The sequence below is a fragment of the Chrysemys picta genome, chromosome 2 (assembly GCF_011386835.1).
Source record: "Chrysemys picta bellii isolate R12L10 chromosome 2, ASM1138683v2, whole genome shotgun sequence".
Classification (NCBI taxonomy): domain Eukaryota; kingdom Metazoa; phylum Chordata; order Testudines; family Emydidae; genus Chrysemys; species Chrysemys picta.
Genome location: NC_088792.1, coordinates 96,341,375 through 96,361,871, shown reverse-complemented (window position 1 = coordinate 96,361,871; position 20,497 = coordinate 96,341,375). Strand labels below are relative to the sequence as shown.

At 40.1% G+C, this 20,497-nt stretch overlaps 1 protein-coding gene across 10 annotated transcripts in view; it reads left to right on the top strand.

The window, feature by feature from the left end:
• LOC101932396 (mediator of RNA polymerase II transcription subunit 1-like) overlaps nt 1–20,497 on the top strand; it is a 45,248-nt gene that overhangs the window by 23,655 nt on the left and 1,096 nt on the right. For 6 of the 10 annotated variants that reach the window (XM_042844787.2, XM_065583823.1, XM_065583819.1 and 3 more), the window contains 12 exons: nt 428–560; nt 1,860–1,888; nt 4,101–4,172; nt 4,248–4,322; nt 10,214–10,284; nt 11,212–11,277; nt 12,065–12,170; nt 12,928–13,052; nt 13,550–13,662; nt 17,805–18,000; nt 18,366–18,461; nt 19,012–19,120. In XM_042844787.2, the coding sequence (XP_042700721.2) occupies nt 428–560; nt 1,860–1,888; nt 4,101–4,172; nt 4,248–4,322; nt 10,214–10,284; nt 11,212–11,277; nt 12,065–12,170; nt 12,928–13,052; nt 13,550–13,662; nt 17,805–18,000; nt 18,366–18,461; nt 19,012–19,120 (1,191 nt within the window). The remainder of the gene's footprint in view (nt 1–427; nt 561–1,859; nt 1,889–4,100; nt 4,173–4,247; nt 4,323–10,213; nt 10,285–11,211; nt 11,278–12,064; nt 12,171–12,927; nt 13,053–13,549; nt 13,663–17,804; nt 18,001–18,365; nt 18,462–19,011; nt 19,121–20,497) is intronic. The other 4 variants (XM_065583818.1, XM_065583816.1, XM_065583817.1 and 1 more) reach the window with 4 other exon arrangements.

Here is a 20,497-nt window from a genome sequence, read left to right as displayed (position 1 = left end):
GTTTGTTTATGCGTTAAATGTAAATGAAACTGAACTACCTCAAATCCAGTGAGAATTACCAGATGGATGACTTAACATTTTGTGAACTTTCTTGGATTGGCATTCTAATGGGCTATGTTATGTGGAACAAAAAGAGGATACGTAACTGTGTCCTCTTAATGAGTTATTTGTGGCATTCTTAGAAGTGGTTGTTCTGGTGGGGTTGAGGAAGCCATGCGAGGGCTAAGGTAAATATTTGCTAAACACATTAATAATGCAAATCACAGAAGAGAAGACCAAAAGTACGTTCTCTAGTTGGATAGTTATCAGATGCTAAGCCAAGGAACAGCTATTTTAGAGCGGTAAACATTTCCAAATAAAATAAACTGGCCTTCCTTCTTCACACAACAAAACTTCCAGGTATATGATGCTTTTTCATTTTCTGTAGGTTGAAATCTCACATAAGTCCCAATGGGACAGCTTGCTATTTAACATCAGACATGTTCTATGTAGAAGTTCAGTTGGAGAAAGATGGAAAGGTGATAGATGTAAAATTGGCTCACCCTGGAGAAGCTCCTGTGGTAAAGTTGATCTGTTTTCTTTTTTTTTTATCATGCTCCTTGTGTAACAAAACATAATCTTGTTTTTATGGCTTTTTTCTGAAAGTGACTCATAATGGGATCTTTGTAACTGGCTGGAAAAACACCAAATAAGATACTTCTCTGCTATTGAACAAACTTCCATTTGACTGTTACACTAGCTGGCATAAATATACCTGTATACCTAAATGTATTGATAATGTTTGTCTAGTTCCTATAAGACAAGAGTCCACATAGCAATTGGTATTTCTTGGAATCCTTTTTAGCATTTTAAAGGACAGTGATTCAACAGGTAGGCAGGCTGAGCTATTCTCCTAGTTAAATGCAGTACAAAAACATTATCTTACATCTTCACAGTACTATAATGTGTTGTAGGGAGCTCTTGTGAGTTTGTTAAAATTCTACCATCAAGCATAAGGGAAGAGGGGTGATTTCTCTGCTTCTTACTTCCTCTTTAAATATTGCTACATCCAGACCTTCCCCCAGATATCTATCCCTTCTTAAAGCCCTACAAAAGTTATGTTCAACATACTAAATATATTCCTCAGGTGCTAAGAATTCCAGTGAAGTGCAGTTTAATATGTATTCCCAGACGGGGCATTTTAATTATTGTGAGAATTTCTCAGACATTCTTCAATACACGTGCACACATTCCTGCTAATGGGGATTTTTACAGGGGAATCTTTTTTTCTCTCCTGGGAGTTCCTTGTTAAAATATTGATAGAACATCACTGTGTACTAAAAGCATTGGTGCTGCTGTTTGTTATTAGGCGAAAAAACCTGGAGGGTAAAGTGTGGAGAAACTTGTGCTGCCACTGCCAGTGCTGCTGTTCTGTGGCTAAATGGAAGTGTGGAAGACTTCAGGGTAGTCAGCCCAAAAATCTGAAAAGAATACAAATGAACTCAAAATAAACTGGAACAAATGTGTCTCGCGAGGAAAATCTGTCATTTATGATGGGTTATCGTATTAAGAATGGAAGTACATATTCGGAGTACCGCACCACAATAGTTGCCAAGAAAAAAACTAGCAAATGGATTTTAGAAATAGAATTTATCAAATAACTTATCTTGGGTAGTTGTCAGTCACACTGCCATTCTCTTTTCCTAGTATTCTCATATTAAGATTCTGGCATAACTAACTATATAATATGACTTTGATTTCTGTAAGGAAATTTTGTTGAGTAAAATAATGAACAATGATATTGTCACCAGTAAAATGTTTACAGAGGTATTTCATAAAGGGTGCTAGAAAAGTCTGACCTTTTTATTTATTTTCTCTAGGTTTGTGATGACCTAGTGCAGCTTCTAAGGTATAGACTTGCTTAGAATTCCTTGGCTGATTGGAAGGGAATTATTTAATAGTCCTGAACCTATTATGAAAATAATTTCTGAAACATTTAAGTTAGTATTGTATTTTAAAGGGAATAGTACAAGAGTTTTCTCTTCTAAATATCCTAATATCAGGAAGCTACATATTGCTGAAAACTTGATTTTTTTTTTAAATAATTTTATATTTTTAAGTATGAAACTAGAAAGTGATTGATAAGAGAGAAGAAATTAAAACAATGTCCTTGTTTAAACATATCTATATTAAAAATCCGCTTTAATGCTTCATATTAGAAGGCTTTTTTGTTTTTAATTCTTTATAGTCTGTAAACTAAAGGGGAGGAAATACAAACAGAGCTTAGAAAATAACTGTAGGGAAAAGGTATGTTCACTTCTGGAGTAACTGCTTGTGTAAGCAGATGCGGCTCCATTAAATTTAACAATGTGTATTGGCTCTTTCTATCAGCTGAACACATGTAATATGTGTGTTTATCTTATAAGGACTGCAGGGCTACATAACACAATTTAAACCCTTCTTTATTAAAGAGTGGACAATACATATAAAATTGTACAAACTGTTTTTTGGCTAATAATGAAACATATGGATTCTTGCAATAATATTTGGAAAATCATTTTTATATAGATTAGCTTTTGTTGTATTCAGACCCTGAACTGACACTCCCTCGATTTCTCCCCCCCCTTTTTTCAGTTCTTCATCAATCTTCTACTGTGGCAGTGCAGATAAATCAGAATAATCGGTTTCTTTTTCATCATGTAAAGGGGAGAAAGGGTCTTCACATTCCCACTAGTGCTATTTCTAGAGGATGTTGTGCAATAGATTTAAAAATTCTTATGCCATATATTTCTTGACCTGTCTAAACATTTCCTGTTCCAAAAGTGACCTTCATTTTAAAGACCAGCTGAAAAGCTCATTAGATTTTAAAATATACTTAAAAAACAAATTTGGTCAACTGCTCTTTCCAATGAGTATATTTCAGTGGCTGTGGTATCTCAAGTTTTTTACTGGAATAAAAAGGACAAGGATGGATGAGAAATGGACAGAGGTATCCTCATTCTTCCTTCTACTTGAGGACCTGCATTGCACATTGGTCATCTTAAACGCTATTTGTCTCAAACTGAATGATTAGCATCTCTAATTTCATACATATAGCTAGCTGAGATCAAAACTTTCTTTTTCTCACTCACCTTTGGTAGTAGTAACTTTATAAAGTGCATCAAATGTTTTTGCTCCCAATTATGATCTTAAAAGGTGATGTGTAGTTACAATATGTAGTGATAAGGGGGAAAGTATACTAAACCACCCCATTAGAGTATACCATTCAATCTAACTCCATCTCAGATATTCATTACTTTATGGTCTTTAATTGGCTAATGGTGGACCCTATTAAGTAGTATTAAATTTAATGTAATAATACTTCTCCATTTTTATAACATCTTACATTTGTGGGCCTCAAACCACTGGTGAAATAAGATTAACAAATGTGCCTGTGAAGTACGGAAGTATTGCTATCCCCATGTTTTAGATGGGGAAAATTGAGGCAGAGATAAATTAAATGGTTTGCTTAAGTTTCTGGTTGGAGATAGAATTTGGTCTGGTGGTGAAGTCAGGAGATTCAGAGTCATGTTCCTGGCCCTAACACTGACTTGTTGTGTATCCTTGGGCAAGTTGCTTATCCTCTGTGTTTCAATTTACCCATTCAGACTGTTTTAAAAATTTGTCTATTTCACAGGGGTGTTATGAGATCTAGTGTGACTAGAGAACCTGGAGATCTTTTGATGAAAGAACTATTTATGGGTTCATTGTATTATGGGGGAGTGTAGTGCACGACTAACTGTATTGAAATGTCAAGAAGTGCTGTTCCTAGCTGATAAGTTACATCTCCAGCTGTCAGATACGTATACCATGCCTGTTGATTGCTTTCAGTGATGCATACTTAAGTAATGTCAAATTTAATTGCATTGCTTTGTGCCTGAGTCAAGTCACATTTCCTGATATATTCTTTAAAAAAAAAAAAATTCTTAACAACGTTGTGAAATGCTAAATATTACAACCAGGTTTACGTCACTGTCTCTATGCACTGTATGAAATCTTTCCACCTCACTATGTAAAGCTGTATGGTGTGTTTCATTCATCTTTTGGTATTTTGGCTGTAATAATTTGTTCTTTATTGTTAGGATGAAGAATTATGATGCCTTTGGAAAGATTCTAGAAGGCCTGTTAAATCTGTATCAAATTCCGGGAAATAGGTTGTATCTCTTAAATATAATTAGCTTTTATTTGTCAATTATTTAATTCTTAATAATCCGTATTCTCTTTCCTAGTGACATGAAAGCTAAGGTATATCTTGCCTTGCAATCTTTGGAAAAAGATCTCTATTCAATGTCCCTTCTGTACAGGTAATCTTGAGTACATAGTGCCTTTGATTTTATTCTTTTTGCAATGTGAAATTGGTATAATAGACTTGCTCACAGCAGTATACATGGATATTGGGTTTTCTCCCAATGGGAAGCTAGAAATCTTTGCCATGGTGCCATCTGCTCTTGGTGCAGTCTTTCTAGGGGTCCCAGCTTTCTAGGGGACCTCAGGAGGTCATCTAATCCAACCCCCCCACTCAAAGCAGGACCAACCCTAACTAAATCATCCTAGCCAGAGCTTTGTCAAGCCGGGCCTTAAAAACCTCTAAGGATGGAGATTCCACTACCTCCCTAGGTAACCCATTCCAGTGCTTCACCACCCTCCTAGTGAAATAGTTTTTCCTAATATCCAACCTAGACCTCCCCCACTGCAAGTTGAGAGCTTTGCTTCTTGTTCTGTCATCTGCCACCACTGAGAGCACCTTAGCTCCCTCCTCTTTGGAACCCCCCTTCAGGTAGTTGGAGGCTGCTATCAAATCCCCCCCCACCCCCGCTCTCTTCTGCAGATTAAATTAGCCCACTTCCCTCAGCTTCTCCTCATAAATCATGTGCCCCAGCCCCCTAATCATTTTCGTTGCCCTCCGCTGGACTCTTTCCAATTTGTCCACATCCTTTCTTCTGTGTGTGTGTGGGGGGGGTTGCCAAAAACTGGACACAATACTCCAGATGTGGCCTCAGCAGTGCTGAATAGAGGGGAATAATCACTTTCCTCGATCTGCTGGCAGTGTTCCTACTAATGCAGTCCATTAGCCTTCTTGGCAGCAAGGGCACACTGTTGACTTGTATCCAGCTTCTTGTTCACTGTAGACTCCACTGCAGAACTGCGATTTAGCCAGTTCGTCCCCAGCCTGTAGCAGTACATGGGATTCTTCCATCCTAAGTGCAGGACTCTGCACTTGTCCTTGTTTAACCTCATCAGATTTATTTTGGCCCAATCCTCCAATTTGTCTAGGTCACTCTGGACCCTATCTCTCCCCCCCCAGTTTAGTGTCCTCTGCGAACTTGCTGAGGGTGCAATCCATCCCATCATCCAGATCATTAATGAAGATGTTGAACAAAACCAATCCCTGGGGCACTTCACTTGATACCAGCTGCCAACTAGACATTGAGCCATTGATAACTACCCATTGAGCCCGACGGTCTAGCCAGCTTTCTGTTCTCCCTCCTTTGTAGTTGGGTTTGCTTTCTTTATTGGTCGCAGCTGTGGGTGCATGCCACCACAACTGGCAGTTCTAGCAGACGTTTGGGGGTGTGATCATCTGTTTGCCTATAAGTAGAAAAGACTCTTCTCCCTTCTGCCTATGCTCAGTAAAGCGTTTGTAAACCCCATTTGTAAACCCTTATGGCCAAAGCCAAGCCTTGGCTAGTGAAGATTACTTCTCTTGACAGAAAACTGGCATTTCTATCCAAACTTCTTGCTCAGTGTTGTAACCAGAAGGCTTATGGTTGTAATGACAGGTACCATTTCATTATCCTCGGGTTTGCCTCTTTCATTACATTCAGTCAGTGCAAGGGGCCATGATCGGTAACTAATATGAATTGGTTTCTTAGGAGCTAGTACCGTGGTCTCTCTATCGCTCACTTGTCGGCCAAGTATTCCTTTTGTATCACCAAGTATACCTTCTTGTGAGGAAAGAGTTATCAAGTGTCCTCCTCCATCTACCTCTTGGGAAAGACTACCTCTCGTCCTACCTCTGACGCATCTATTTGCAATATGAATTGCTTCTCGAAGTTTGGAAATACAACACTGGGTGTCTGTAGAGTATGCCCTTTCACTCTTAAAAGGCCCTTTCCCAGGTGGGCACCCATAAAACCTGTCTTAGGGGTTGTCCCTGGTTAGATCAATTAGCCGGACTGCTATGTTGTTGAAATGTGGTATGAACTGACAGTAGTAGCCAGCTATACCTAGGGAGGCCCAGACTTGGCAGTGAGGGTCTTGTAGGCCTGTAAGGCATGAATCTTATCCACCAATGGGCAGATTTATTGTCCGCCAACCATGTGCCCTAGATAACGGGCTTCCTGTTTTCTTATCGTGCATTTAGCGGAGTTAGCCATTAACTTGACTTCCCTCAGGGACTGGAATATGGAGGCTACCTTATTCAGATGGGAATCCCAATTCTTGCTATAAATGACTGTCATTCAAGTACACTACCACATCAACTGTCGAAAAGTAGCTGCTTTCCCATGTAATCTGGCGGGCGTTGTCTTAAAATGAAATATGCCAAGCAGCATAGAAAAGCGGTCTTCTCCTGAGAGTCCGGCCTTAAGGGGATCTGCTAGTACTCCTTCATCAAATCCAGAGTGGTAATGTACTAGGCTTCTCCCAACCAATATAAGAGTTCATCTACCCATAGCATGGGGTAGGCATCAGATTTTGGAACTGCCTTCACTTCTCTGAAGTCTATACAGAAACGCAGTGAGCAGACCGGCTTTAGAATCAGCACAATAGGACTCCTCCAGTCACTTTGGGATTCCTCTATTACCCCAAGTTCTAACACGGTCTTGAGCTCTTTCTTGATGGTTCCCCTCAATTTGTTGGGGATTGGTCAGAGCCCTTCCTGTATTACTTTAACAGGTTCTATATTAATGTGATGGTGGAGCATGGACGTCTTTGTGGGGTCATGCTGAGAATACTTTTGGAAAAGCGGCCACCAGTTGGAATGCCTGTTACTTTTGCTTCAGGTTTAGGCTCTCTGGGGGGCACTGAGCTTTCTTTTAGATAGTCATTAATTTAGGGTACCAATTCTGGTTCCTCAGCATGATGAAGAGGTTTGCCCTGTCTCTCCAGGGCTTCAGCAAATTTACATGGTAAACTTGTTCCTTTCCTCCCCCTCCCTCCCCCCCGGTTGTCTGACTAAATAGTCCATGGTTCCTACCTTCTTTATCACTTTATAAGGACCTTGCCACTTGGCCATTAGCTTTGATTCAGAGCTTGGAAGTAGTAGTAGAACTCTGCCTGGCTGGGAGGCATGCATTTGTGCCCCTTTCTTATGTTGTTCCTATGTTTCTCTGAGGTTTTCTCTAGCCTATGCCCCCATAAACTCCAATCACTCCCATAACTTTAAGACAGAATTGTACTATGTTTCCAGCTCTTGGAGCCTGGCTTTTCCATGTTTCCCATACCAGGTCTCGTATGCCTGTTGCCCAGATAGCCGTTTGCGTGGTGATGCTTGAGGTATTTCCCTGATGGTGGAGAGTAGGGTCAAGAGTAGTTGGTCCCAGTGTCAAGGGCCTGGATATTGAATTCCTTGAGCATTCTCCTGAGTGTCTGATTAAATGTTTCCACTAGGCCATCCATCTGCGGATGGTACACAGATGAGCATAATGCTTTGACTTTCAGTAGTTCCCAGACCTCTCTGATCAGCCAGGATGTGAAATTTGTTCCCTGGTCTGTCAGGATCTCTTTGGGAATCTCTACCCGTGTGAAGATAGCGATAGTCTTGGCATTCGTTCACTGGAGTGGCATGGCTGCCAGGTAGTAGGTGGCATAGTCTACAATAACAAGTATATGTTAGTGTCCAAAGGCTCTTCTGTAGGGGATCTATAAGCAGAGCCAGTGCTAGGCATAAGTAGATTAAGCAATTGCTTAGGGCCCCGAGCGTCTTAAGGGGGCCCCCAAACTTGCCTGTTTTAGTATTGTGTGTGTTGGCGGGGCAAACATATTCCTGCTTAGGGCCCCCAATAGATTAGCAGAGGCTCTGCCTATAAGATCAGTTCCTACTCATTCAAATGAGGTCTCCACCAAAGGAAGGGATACTAGTAGAGCCTGCTGGACTTGCTTAGTGGCCACTAATTTAGCACATTTGGGGTATGATGCACAGAAATTCTTGACTTCTTATCTTGTCCTGCACATGGTGTTTTGTGTGTGTGTGTGCTAAATTTAGACGCTTGCGATGATATACCTGGGGTATTAGTAGTTCCGTCCATATCTCCTGTGCTTGCTTGTCCTGGGCTACGCAATACAACAAGTCTGCCTTAAAGGCAAAATGGGGATATTCCTGTGTCCTCAGGGGATCCACCCTTTCATAGTCTCACTGCTACTTGTTGTCCATAGCAGTAACAGGTTATCGAGTCTGTCCTTTTGTCTTCTAGCAGCTTGGAGGAAGCATCCTCCTTCCAACTTTCACTAGGCCTTTGTTCCTGTGTAGGTTGGGGCAAGAGGCTGGTGGGATGCTTAAAATGGTGTGTCTGCTATTTCAGGGAAATCTTACCCACAGACCCTGAGAGGGCTGCCTGTAACCTATCCTGTCCAGAAACCAGTCAGCTGCCTGTGTTCTCCTGTGGTTTGCCCGATAAGGCCATCCTGACTTGTTCATAGTTCTGGGCACTGCATCGTCAAGTCTGCTGCCTGGACATCCCCAATGAGGAGTGGAGCAAGCTGATTGCCCACGGGGCTGGGGGCAATTGAGAGGCCATGGCCACCCTTTCAAAAGTTACTAAGAATGACTCTGGGTCATCGTTTAACATTTTGGAAAGTGTCTGGATTGGAATGGCTCCCCTGAAGTGTGGGAGACACATTTCCTCTATGGGCGGAGCCCTGAGTAGCAGCAGTTGGTAGTAGTTCTGCCATCTGTTGCTACAGCTGTTGCTGGTGTGGTGCCATCTGTTCAAACAGTTGTTGCTGTGTCTGCTGTTCTGAGTCAGCCAGCCATTGCTGGAGCTGATTTACCTCCATACCTCGTGTGTATATAAATATATAACTACTTTTTAAGCTTCCCTCTTCTGCAGGGACAGTTGAGGTCAATCCCCAATTCTGGTACCACATTGTTGACTGCCCTTGGTGCAGTCTCTCTAAGGGTTCCAGCTTTCTCCGACCTGGTCCCCTTCAATTTGCCTCTCATTAGACCTGTCCATAAATTAATCTAAATTGAGTCTATCAGCCTTTAAACTCCAGGTTTGCAGTTGTCTTTTGTCTCCTTTGTCCAGTTTCTTAGAGGCAGCCTGGTGTGAGACTGTTGCCCCTCCGCTATCTCAGACACTCAGGGTGTGACCTGCATGCTAGCAGGCTGTTTGTGAGCAGCCCAGGTTGGGAGCTACAAGAGCAAAGCATTGTGAGGCACCCAAGATTTCAGGGCAGGTGGTGATGCAATCCAGACCAATGAAGAGTTGCACCCCAGAATGTGACTGAGCCTCCTTTCTGGGAGCCCTGAAAATTGAAGATCCTATTCTGGAGACTTGTCTACTTAACTAGCTTCATCAAATAAGGTCCTGCTGTAATGTGAGAACATACAATTAGACTATTTTTGCATAGTGCTTCCTTATTAAGAATGGTCATTTCTTTTTGAGCTAACATGCCATGTCCTCACTAGTCACAAATCTGTCAGCAAATATCCTGAGCAGTTAACTGTGAATTGATGAGTAAGCTGTTTGTACAGCTGAGTAGATCTTTCAGCCTGTTACCATTTTGCAGCTCATTATTTAATACTTGCACTGTATGTGGGTTGATGTGTGAGAGTCTCACTTGAGTTCCAGTTTATCCAAGTCACTTATTCATACTTCCTCCCACCTTGCCCTTGCAGTAATCTGTCTGTCATTCCAGTATTTTCATCACCACGCCCTTTAGAGCCGGGGTGTACAAAACCAAAACATGTCAAATTTTAAATATGCAGCAAGCCTAGACAAGGGAGCAGAGAGGGCCCCAGCTGAAGCTGGAAATCCAAGCATTAAGACTGTGCATGATGAGAGACATAAGGCAGTAGTGAGTTGCCTGAGAGAGAATTTCTGAAAACTACCATAGAACTGCACAAAACCTAAAGCCAAGGCAATCAAAAGAGAAGAGAGAATATTTAATGGAATGAAATGGCTTTATATTGATTTAAATAGCACTGTCACTCTAGAACCACTGATCAGTGTGTATTTTGTAAAAAAATTAGAACACAGGATGTAAACAGAGTTACTGAAGTACTTCATGGAAAAGCAGGACACCTTGTGCAAAGAACTGGAGGTAATTTTTTTTTGTTTAGATTTAAAAAAACAAACCCCCAATTTGAGTAAACGGTGTACCCACAGCAAAGATCCTTCAGTACTGAGCTGCATCATTAGCTATATTTATTAATTGTATTGAAGTAATGCCTGACGGAGGTTCTGTATTCCCAAGCACTGTACATTTACAGTAATGGAAAGATGCTCTGGGGACCATAGAGCAAGCAATATATTCCAGCAGCCTGATATCATACCAGCTTAAAAACCGTGCTAGTAACTTTCTGATGTCATGTGGGGAATTTTGGGAGTAACTATGAAACTCTCCATAGTTGCAAAAGAGATACTGTTGCTTGCCTAAAAGGGGGACTAACTTGAACTGATGGGTTTTAGCACCTTGTTCTAGATCATCATAAATTTGTAGTCAACAGGGGCCTTGGGCTTTAACTCTCAGAATTCAGACATTTTGTGAAAATGTCTGAATTCTGAATCTTCAATACACACTTTTGCTATGCTGAGCCATATGAAAGTCTCTTGTCTATGTATTATTGCTTTCTTTCCTCCCCAGGGCAGATGAGTTAATTTTTAAGAAACTTTGCCTATTTGTGTATTCCAGTTGGATGTTCTTTCCAAATTCTAACATTTAAATACAAGTATTAAGAAGAGAGATTAAAATATTGCTAAATTAAGTCTTTTCCAGTCTGAATATGAGGCTATATAACAATTGAAGTATAATATACCTTTCAAAAGATTAAATTAAATTGATTCTATACACTTTTCTCATTGAGATTTTAGAAGTAAAATATAATTCAACACTATAATGACTTGAAAATTACTTACAAATATAATTTGTTTTTACATTTGCGCCCAGTTCTCTCAAAGATTTTTTTTTCTTGCCAGCTCAAAATTGATGTTTTGTAGTAAGCAATTGTAATTTTTAATTCTACTTCAGGAACCCCTATGAACATTGAATATTATCTATCTCCATATCAAGTTCTGGAAGAAGAGCTGAATCCTGGTAAAAATGGATAAACAGTAAAAATTAAAATAGTGTTAGCTTATTTTTTTGAACTGAACTTTAGTTTTTACAATTGTAGTTTGAAAAGAATCCAGTGTACTTAAAGGGTGAACTCACTTGGTGCAGTAACTATCTTTCTACAATATGAGTTTCCTTTCGAGCAGAAGATCGCTAAATGGAATTGGGAACAATTTAAGGTTTCACTACATCCAAGTTCATATGCAAGATGGTTCCTTGTAAGTGGAACAACTAGAATGACATTTCTGTATCCTTTGGTTCTTCATGATTGGCACTAAGGTGGGAACAAATTAATTTGTAAACTGCTTGTTTAGCAGAGTCCAGAAAGATGCATACAGTTTGTGGCAAACAAAGCCCTGTGATGCACTTATTTAATGAAGGGACATGATTGTTCAGGAAACTGGAGACTTTGCCACTTCTAGGTTGCTGGTACTAATTAAGACCTGCATGGTAGCAACCAAAAGTCATTCAGTGACCTGTGTGAAATGAACTGGTGGATCTTTGGTTCTTAATGAAGACATGCTCATGTCACAAAAGAGTGTCAGCTATGATGGTCAAACTGGCATCTTTGGCAATCTGGGTTAAGGCAATCTTTGGCTAGGTGATGGAGATCTTGCATTGTAGCTGTCTAGGTTGTGCCTGCACTATATATGACTGGAAGACACCAGGCCTTCTAGTCTGGCACCTTTCACCAGCAGTATGTTCATCTATATTTTCATAAGGGGAAAAAAAATGCACTGACTCATACCTGTCTTCTTTCTTCCCTCAGGCTCCCAAGTATGTGGAACAAAAGTATTTGTAACTGTTGGAAGTTCAAACACAACACACAAACTTCCCATTTCCCCATTAATTGTGGATTCTCAGGCAGGAGATGGGTGAGATTCAAAGGCATTATTGACATTTCTGAACATATAAATGGATTTTCAAATCAAATGACATTGACATCATTTGTATTGATCCTATGATCATATAATGGAGATGCAAACCCACTGTTAGACAAGAGCAACACTACTGTATTGACAGCATTATCCGTCTTGGGAATACTCTGCACAATCAGATGACTGTTTTCCCAAAAGAGTTTAAAATTATGTCCAAATTTATATTAACTGTATGAATTCCATGGGATCATAAATCTTAAGATCAGAAAGGACCAATGAGATGATTTTGTCTGACCTCCTGTACAACATAGACCATAAAACTTCATCCAGTAATTCCTGCATCAAGCTCCTAACTTTAAATATCAATTAAGTGTATTGTAATTAAATTGTGTAACATTTTAAACTGTTTGCATGACCCAACTCCTAGGACAGCATCATTTAATCTGACTGTCTGAACAGGTAATACAAGGGGTAGGCTTGAGGGGAAACTCCCCTCTTAACCACACTGCACTGATTTATAGCTAGAATCCTGCCTGTTTTTTGTGGCTCACCTTCCTTCTCTATCAGTCTTCATATAGACTTTGCTTTATGACATCTAGTCTATACTTGCATTTTCCAGAGGGAGATTTTTCTTGAGGTGGGAAGAGAATCCTCTATACCATATGTGTGTCTTCATTTTACCTTGGGCACTAAGAATCCTTGTCACACCAGTGTCTTCTTTAACAAGCTTGCCTTTCTACCCTTTTTTCCTCAGCAACCCTGCTTTTTTACCACTGACTGATGAACTCAGCATGGATTTGTCAGCTTGCTTTTTCTTGATGTTTCATCAGCCTTTTCCTATGTCCTCATCCAGTATTCAAGAGATACAGAAGCTTACAGGCATGTTTAATTATCTGTAAGATTAAATATTTTTGAGTATTCTACATAGCTTGTTTCCTTTTTACCTCCCTCATGCTAATTTTGCAGGAGATGTGTCCAGATTTTCTACCTTCTCTGTGAAAGAAAATCCTCTGATTAGTATTCCTATCAGCTCAGATGTGATTAGCACATTATTAATGTGCTATCATGTAAATGTGACCTGACATTGGAAAATAATATGTAGAGGACCAAGAATAGATGATATAAGGAGGAAGAATAGTCTTGTGAATAAGGCACTGGACTGGGACATGAGACATCAAGATTTAATATGAAGCTATGATAGACTTCCTGGTGAAGTTTCTGTGTATCAATTCCCAATCTGTAAAATTGGGGTAAACACTTCCCTATCTTCTTTATGATGACTGTTGGTTTGTAAAAATTGAATGAACATTTTCCATGTCTCATGAATAACTACAAATCAATCCAGAAATACTAATCTAAAAATTACCTGGCTTTAGGAATTTCAATTGATGGACTGAAGCTAGCTTCTCTTCATGCATTGATTGTTCAATTTACCTTTAATGATGAGTACAAGGAAGATTTGGCTATGAATAATTCTTGTTTCTTTGTGGTATGTATGTTCTGACTTTTGATACATGCAAGTCATTTTGCTCTTATTCTTTGTCTGCATTTATGTGGTTAAGTAAACACTTCTTGTATGTCAGTAAGCAATGCCAATATTCAGGAATTCTGACATAACTGAATGCTCATCAGGGAGTATATTATTCCAATTTTTTTAACTCTGTCAACCCCCTTACTTTTAAATAATTTAAGGCAATTTGACACCTTTATAAAGGTGATAAAGGAGACATTGTTTTGTGTGTAGTAACTGGAGTCATATCAATTGTATGTGGTGGTGGTGTGTTTTAAAGCATTTAGCCTAAGTAAATTTGTCTACCACTTTCCCTCTAATTCCTTCAAAAGCAGAATTTGTTAGTGACTAGTCTCAAATCTGAGATTCTCCAGTATATCCAAGATGCTTCCGAGGTAGATTTTCAGTTTTAAAATCTTTAGCATAGATCATGTCACTCCATTTTAAATCTGATTTAAAAATGGAATTCCCTACTGCATAACAGTAAGAGTAGTGAATTTACTATTTGTTATAGTCTTTATTACAATGAGTGGCAGAAAGAATGTAAAAAATTAGTCACTCCTTTAGTTAATCGGATTATACATAAATTTAACTGATTTCTTTTTGAAATGTTTTTTCTGTGTTTTTTGTTTTGTGGTACATAGTGGTTAAAAACAATAGTTTCATAGTTAGTATTATGATAGCCTTAGTCTAGGAGCTATTTTGCATATTTAGAAATTACTCAAAAATAACCTTAAATATAAATTTTAAAGACTGCTGAGGTTAAGTAATGGTGTAAGATGTTGGCAGGACAGCCCTGGTGGGTGAAAGCCACTGTTTATCTACAAAGCAGTGGCAGGGCAAATTTCCCACATCCATCTGCTTTGCTAGCATTCCTTAATTCTGAAAGGGGGACGGGGGCAGTTGGAGAAGAGGGCACTTCCTCTACACATAACAGGGATAACTACATGGCCCATGTAGTTCTTGGTCTCTGCAGTGTGGCTGTTTTGCAGGGCAATGGTGGGTGAGTTTTTATAATGTGATAGCTGCAACTGAGACCCACCAAAGTCCTCCTCTTTAGAGACCACTACATATCCATCAGATGGAAATAACTTTAATCTCTACAGAGCTGTGCTAGATATGGGTGAGAGACTCTGTAGCTTATTAGCAATGCCCTAAGGCATCCAGTTTCCTACCAAGTGCTAATGTTACACGTTCAAGAACAAAGACTTTCTTTCTGGAAAAATAAGCTTATTAAATTAAGTGCTGACCTTTTTGGAGCTTTAAACAGGGAGGATCTCTTCCCCCTCCCCCCTCTTTCTGGACACACAGGTAAAATTCTACACCCGACCCTGCCCAATTGCTCCTTAATATGCACTCAGTTCAGTGCCCTGCTCTGCTCTTAAAGCAACAGCTCCCATTTGACCAAGGCAGAACCAGTAAGGTTATGTCTAGACAGCAAATGAAGGTGTGATTATAGTGTGTCCAGGGTCTCCAGAGGGCTTGTGCTAAGGTGGGCTAAGCTGCCACATCTTCACTACCACTGTTACCTATGCTAGTGTGGATTTTCCTATGCTCGCTACAATCATACCTTCACTTGCTGCACAAATATATTCTAAAATTACATTAAAACAAATATCACATCTAAATAAACTATCAAATATGTTTTGCAAAATAAAATTGCTTCAGCAATTATTCAGGAGTCCTTGCACTAAAAAGATTAGAGCACCTTTTTCCCCTCAAATGAGTCGCTAGGTGGGTTTGAACCCACACCCTTTGTAGCTGCCCATAAACCTCTTCTAATTTAGCTGTAGGAGCAATCAGTGGCAGAAACAAGTTATTTGGTAGTTGGACCACCCCTAGATGGTCCATGCAATACATGCTCTGCCAGTTGGTTACACAACTATTTGTGAGACAGTATGGAACACTGGGTGACTGGGGTCCTAGTGGGGACCAGCTGTAATCACTCAATTAGGGTGAACTGCAAAGAATGGGGCAGACAATCCCCATAAAGCGGTTGGATATTCCAATACTTAGATTTACCAAGCCAGCATAAAACAGCTTCTTTATTACCTTCCTGGTTACTCAGAAGTCCAAACAACACAGTTCCCTTAAAGTGATCCAGCCTCAGGCCTCCCTCCAGGTACCCACGTCAAATGTGATGCAAATTTCTGTAAATCTTATTTCATCATATAAAAGAAAAGGTTCTACCAATCCCAAAGGATCAGACACATTACCTCCCAGGTTATTGAATATTCCAGATCTTATCCAAATACACACTACAGCCAATTCTTATTAACTAAACTTTATTTAAAAAAAAAAGAGTATGGTTAAAAGATCAGTATACATACAGACATGAGTTCAATTCATTTAAGTGCAGATTCCTAGCAGAGATGGTGAGCTTTGTAGTTGCATAGAGTTCTTTTAGAAATAGTTCATAGGTTATAGTCCAATGTCCAAATATCATATTCAGGGTGTACTAGCATAACTGGGACTTCAGTCTTTTGACTCCAACTTCCCCTGATGAAGCCTAAGCAGATCTAAGATGACAGAATCAGGACCCAAAGATCCTTTATACAATTTCATGTCTTTTGACAAGTTGGAGTTCAAAAGGTAATTAGCATGACTTTGAAGGAGGTCCCTCACCGGTACTTTGCCTTATGTTAATTCTATAGCCATGTGCTTTTTCTTCCACCATTCACAGATTATTTGCTATACACTTTAAAGAGGGATGACTACAGAGATATCCCGTGTTTACAACTCATTTAAATGCTAGGATTTTCTTTTGATCTCTGAAGTATAAGAATATAGCATAGACCGGGACTGTTTATTACATTGTCTGCCCTACTCATACATCTGTAAATACACAAAAACACAAACATTATCTCCCCACATGTCTTTTGGGGGTTATTTATTTTGCAGGATGTTTAACCCTTTCCAGCCATGCGTCACAACTGGTTATCAGGATTCCTGACTCTGGGAAAAGTGTGGTGAAGAGATAGCACAGCTAAGCACATTCCTTCTGAAAGGCAGTATGGGAAAGTGAATGAGATTAGGGTCTGTCGGGTGAGAGCACTCTGTTCACGGCTTGGCCTGAAATATCCTCTTTCTGTTGTTTTACCTGTATAATGACTGAATGATACTAACTTCTCCTAAATTAAAGGTAAAAGGCTGTTAATTTCGCTATGACCTTCACCGCCCTTATTAACAGCCCTCACAAGAACAACTGAGACTAGGGCCTTGGCTACACTTGTGAGTTACAGCGCAATAAAGCCTCCCAGAGCACTGTACCTCATTCTCTGTCCACACTGGCAAGGCAAGTACAGTACTGTATCTCCACGGCTTCAGCACTGCTGGTACTCCACCTCCCTGAGAGGAATAACGTTTGCTGTGCCTTGGCTACAACTCCCGGGTGTCAGTGTGAACGAAGAGTTACCTTACTGCGCTGTGATAATCCCCTTATCAAGTGGCCACTCTTCTCATTGTTGTGATCAGCTGCAGGAATGCGGAAGTGCTGTTTCAGAGAGAAAAAGCAAACATTTTGCTGTTTGCTTTGAGTGAGGTGAGAAGCAGGAGGGTCTGAACTTACAAGACAGCGTGCTGACACACTCTCAGCACTCCAAAAACCCACTCTCTCTCCCCCCACTCCCTGTCACACTCCACTCCCCCCCCCCCTTTTGAAAAGCACGTTGCAGCCACTTGAATGCTGGGATAGCTGCCCATAATGCACCGCTCCCAATGCAGCTGCAAATGTGGCCACGACAGTAGGCTGGCAGCTGTCAGTGTGGACAGACTGTGGCGCTTTCCCTACTCAGCTGTATGAAGGCAGGTTTAACTCGGAGCGCTATACAGCTGCAAGTGTAGCCATACCCTAGAACTCACGGTCTTTTGGCATGAAGCTCAGTGCAGATTATCCTGTGTTTTAAAAGGTATTTTTTGCAGGAGAGGGGCTTGGTCTCAATTGACTCAGTTTCTGAGTGATATTTTCATTGAGGTGTGGCCAGGGATTTCAGACTGGACAAATGTGTGCCCCACAAAAGACTTTTTTGGTACCAGATCCATTGTAACATTCTAGTATCAGGACTAGCCATCTTGCCTTTCCAAGTTTCCATTCCTCACAAAAATAGGTATTTCTTCATCAGTCTCTTCCAGATTGCCCGAAGCACAGTTATTTCATAAATAAGGGCACAGAGAAATCAGGTATAACAGGAGCCCTCGTCAGTAAAATTCCATTTACCCATCCAAAGTGTGTACCTGCTATAATTGAGATTCTTCGGCATCAAGTGGCATATAACACTCTTATTGGCAGCTGTCTCTCTGAGAACACTATAAACGAAGGTAAATTGTATGTTATGAAGTTTTGTTTCTCTGTAATAGTCTGCTGATTTGTTTTGTATTTGTAAGTTGGATGTCACCACCACAGCAGGTGCATTCTCCAAATCACTGCTATTTACAAATTGTTTGAAATGACTGAATTCTTATCAGCATCCTTAGTTTTTGTGTAGGGCTCTCTGTAGGTTAAATATTTCAAGTAGCACACCCATGTCTGACCCAATATTTAGTTTCCAGAGGCAAACTGAACTGCTGAGTGACAATAATTAAGATTCTGAGTTGCCAGTGTTTTGAATGGCTAGTGTATAATTCACTTAAATGGGGCTAAGTTTAAATAAACTAAGTTATTAAATGAAGTTACTGCTTTACAGATTGCTCAGAGCTGCTTTATTTTGAAGTGTCTCCACAAAAGGGCACTAGCTTTTCTATCTCATTCCAGCATCCTATGGGGGAGAGTTTAGCCTGTGGTAAGTGTAGAATATTCAACACTGCTATTTTGTGTGTGTGTGTATGTGATATATGTGTGTGTGTGTATGTATATATATATATATATATATATATATAATCACGTTTATAAATATATTTGTTCTATCAGGACATGGGTTTCAATTGTACTGTGAATCTCAATTTTCCTAAACTTTACTCTTCTGCGTGTTTATGTATATAAATAAACAGGAAATGCTTTAAGGTTGCCAGTTCAAAACAAAGTCAGGAAATGTAAAAGAATTAAGGCCCTGGTTCTACAATGCATTGAACACGGGTATACTGAGACTGCCATACGCCCATAGAGCCCCACTGAAATCAGTGGGATGGGGCCTTATAGTTCCTACAGCAATAGTAATTGAGCTATATAAGCACATTATGTTTATTATGGTAAATATAACCATTAATATTTAATGTTACATGTCTTAATTTCCATACTTGGATCAAAGGGAAATATTCAGGGGTTATAAATAATATTGCTAGACTTTTGTAAACACACACAATTTTGAAATGTCCATATTTTTTCCTATTCAGTGGTAGTTGATGTCTTGAGCTCCAGACAAATCAGATGCAGTCTTCATACAAATCCTCAAGATGTAACTCTAAACTGCTGCAATGACTTTATCTCAAGAGTCATGGAGCGGTAAGTGTTCTACTCTAAAACGTTTGGGACACACACAAATTGTCTATTAATGGTAATTTTTATGCATCTTCAGAAATAGTTAAAAACTACCATCCCTATGATCAAATGAACTTGTTTATTAAAAAGTTATGGAACAAAAGATTCTTTGCATTTACTAAAGTATATTTTAGTTCTCAAAGAAAGGTGTCACTTTTCTTTGCATATCATATTTATTCATTTACCCAATTTGAATTAGTGATGTTTATTTACGCTAGCACTTCTTGTGTCTGCAACTAAGACTTCTTTACAGTAGGAAGTGAAAAAACATTTTGAAAGTTAGACATTTCTTTTTATCCTCTTAAAAGGGGCCCAGTGCTCAGCTGGAAATGCATCTGTTTAGTCACACAACTGGTACAGCAGATGTAGCTGCAGTGCAAGTTTTCCCATGCTGTCAGCATCATGTGCCTCCTGTATTCTAGAGGGCACCACCTCCGGGGAGTGAGCAGTTCATGTTCCATGTCTATTCAATTCTTCCCATCTCTACTGAGATGAGGGGTCCAAACTGTGTGGGGCTGCTGTGGATGAGACATGCATACACTAAGTAGACTACTAATTCACTTCATCCAGGTCAATAAACAGTTGTCCAGTTGGCAGTAAGTTGGATGTAGGCTGGACTTTAACCACAAATTTAAGCAACAAGATATGGGAAAACTGCTGCTGCAGCTAGAGCATTGTACATTTGGGCTCCCGCTATTGCTAATTCTGCTTCAGCTGAACCAGTACCATAGATGCCGACTTCTGCTGGCGCCAGTGGGTGCTCAACCCCCCCCCCGCCCTTGCCCTTATTCCAACCCCTTCCCCAAATCATCACCCCCGCCTCCTCCCCTGAGCGTGCTGTATTTCTGCTCCTACCCCCTCTCCCCCAGAGCTCGTTATGCCGCAAAACAGCTGTTTTGCAGTGGCAAGCGCTGGGAGAAGCAGGAATGTGGCGTGCTCAGGGGAGGAGGCAGAGGTGAGCTGAGCTGGGGCGGGGAGCTTGGCTGCTGCACCCACCAATTTTTCCCCTGGGTGCTCCAGCCCTGAAGCACCCACGACGTCTGTGCCTATGAGTGGTACAGACAGTAGAAACCCCCTTTTTTTGTAAAAAGGCCCTACTGTGGATAAGTCAGGACTGAGGCGCTGTATTCTTTTAAAACTTCATACATTGCATGAGAATTATCATAGTTTTCTAATTGTAAGGTGAATGCTGTCAACTTAAGCTCTCATTAAAAGTAAAACCCTAAAACCCAAACTTGGAACTATCTAAGGGGATATACTAAGATGGTGTTAAAAAAAAAAAAACAAAACTTTCATGCAGTCCTCAGGATATCTAAGAATATGAGAAGCCATATTAGCTAA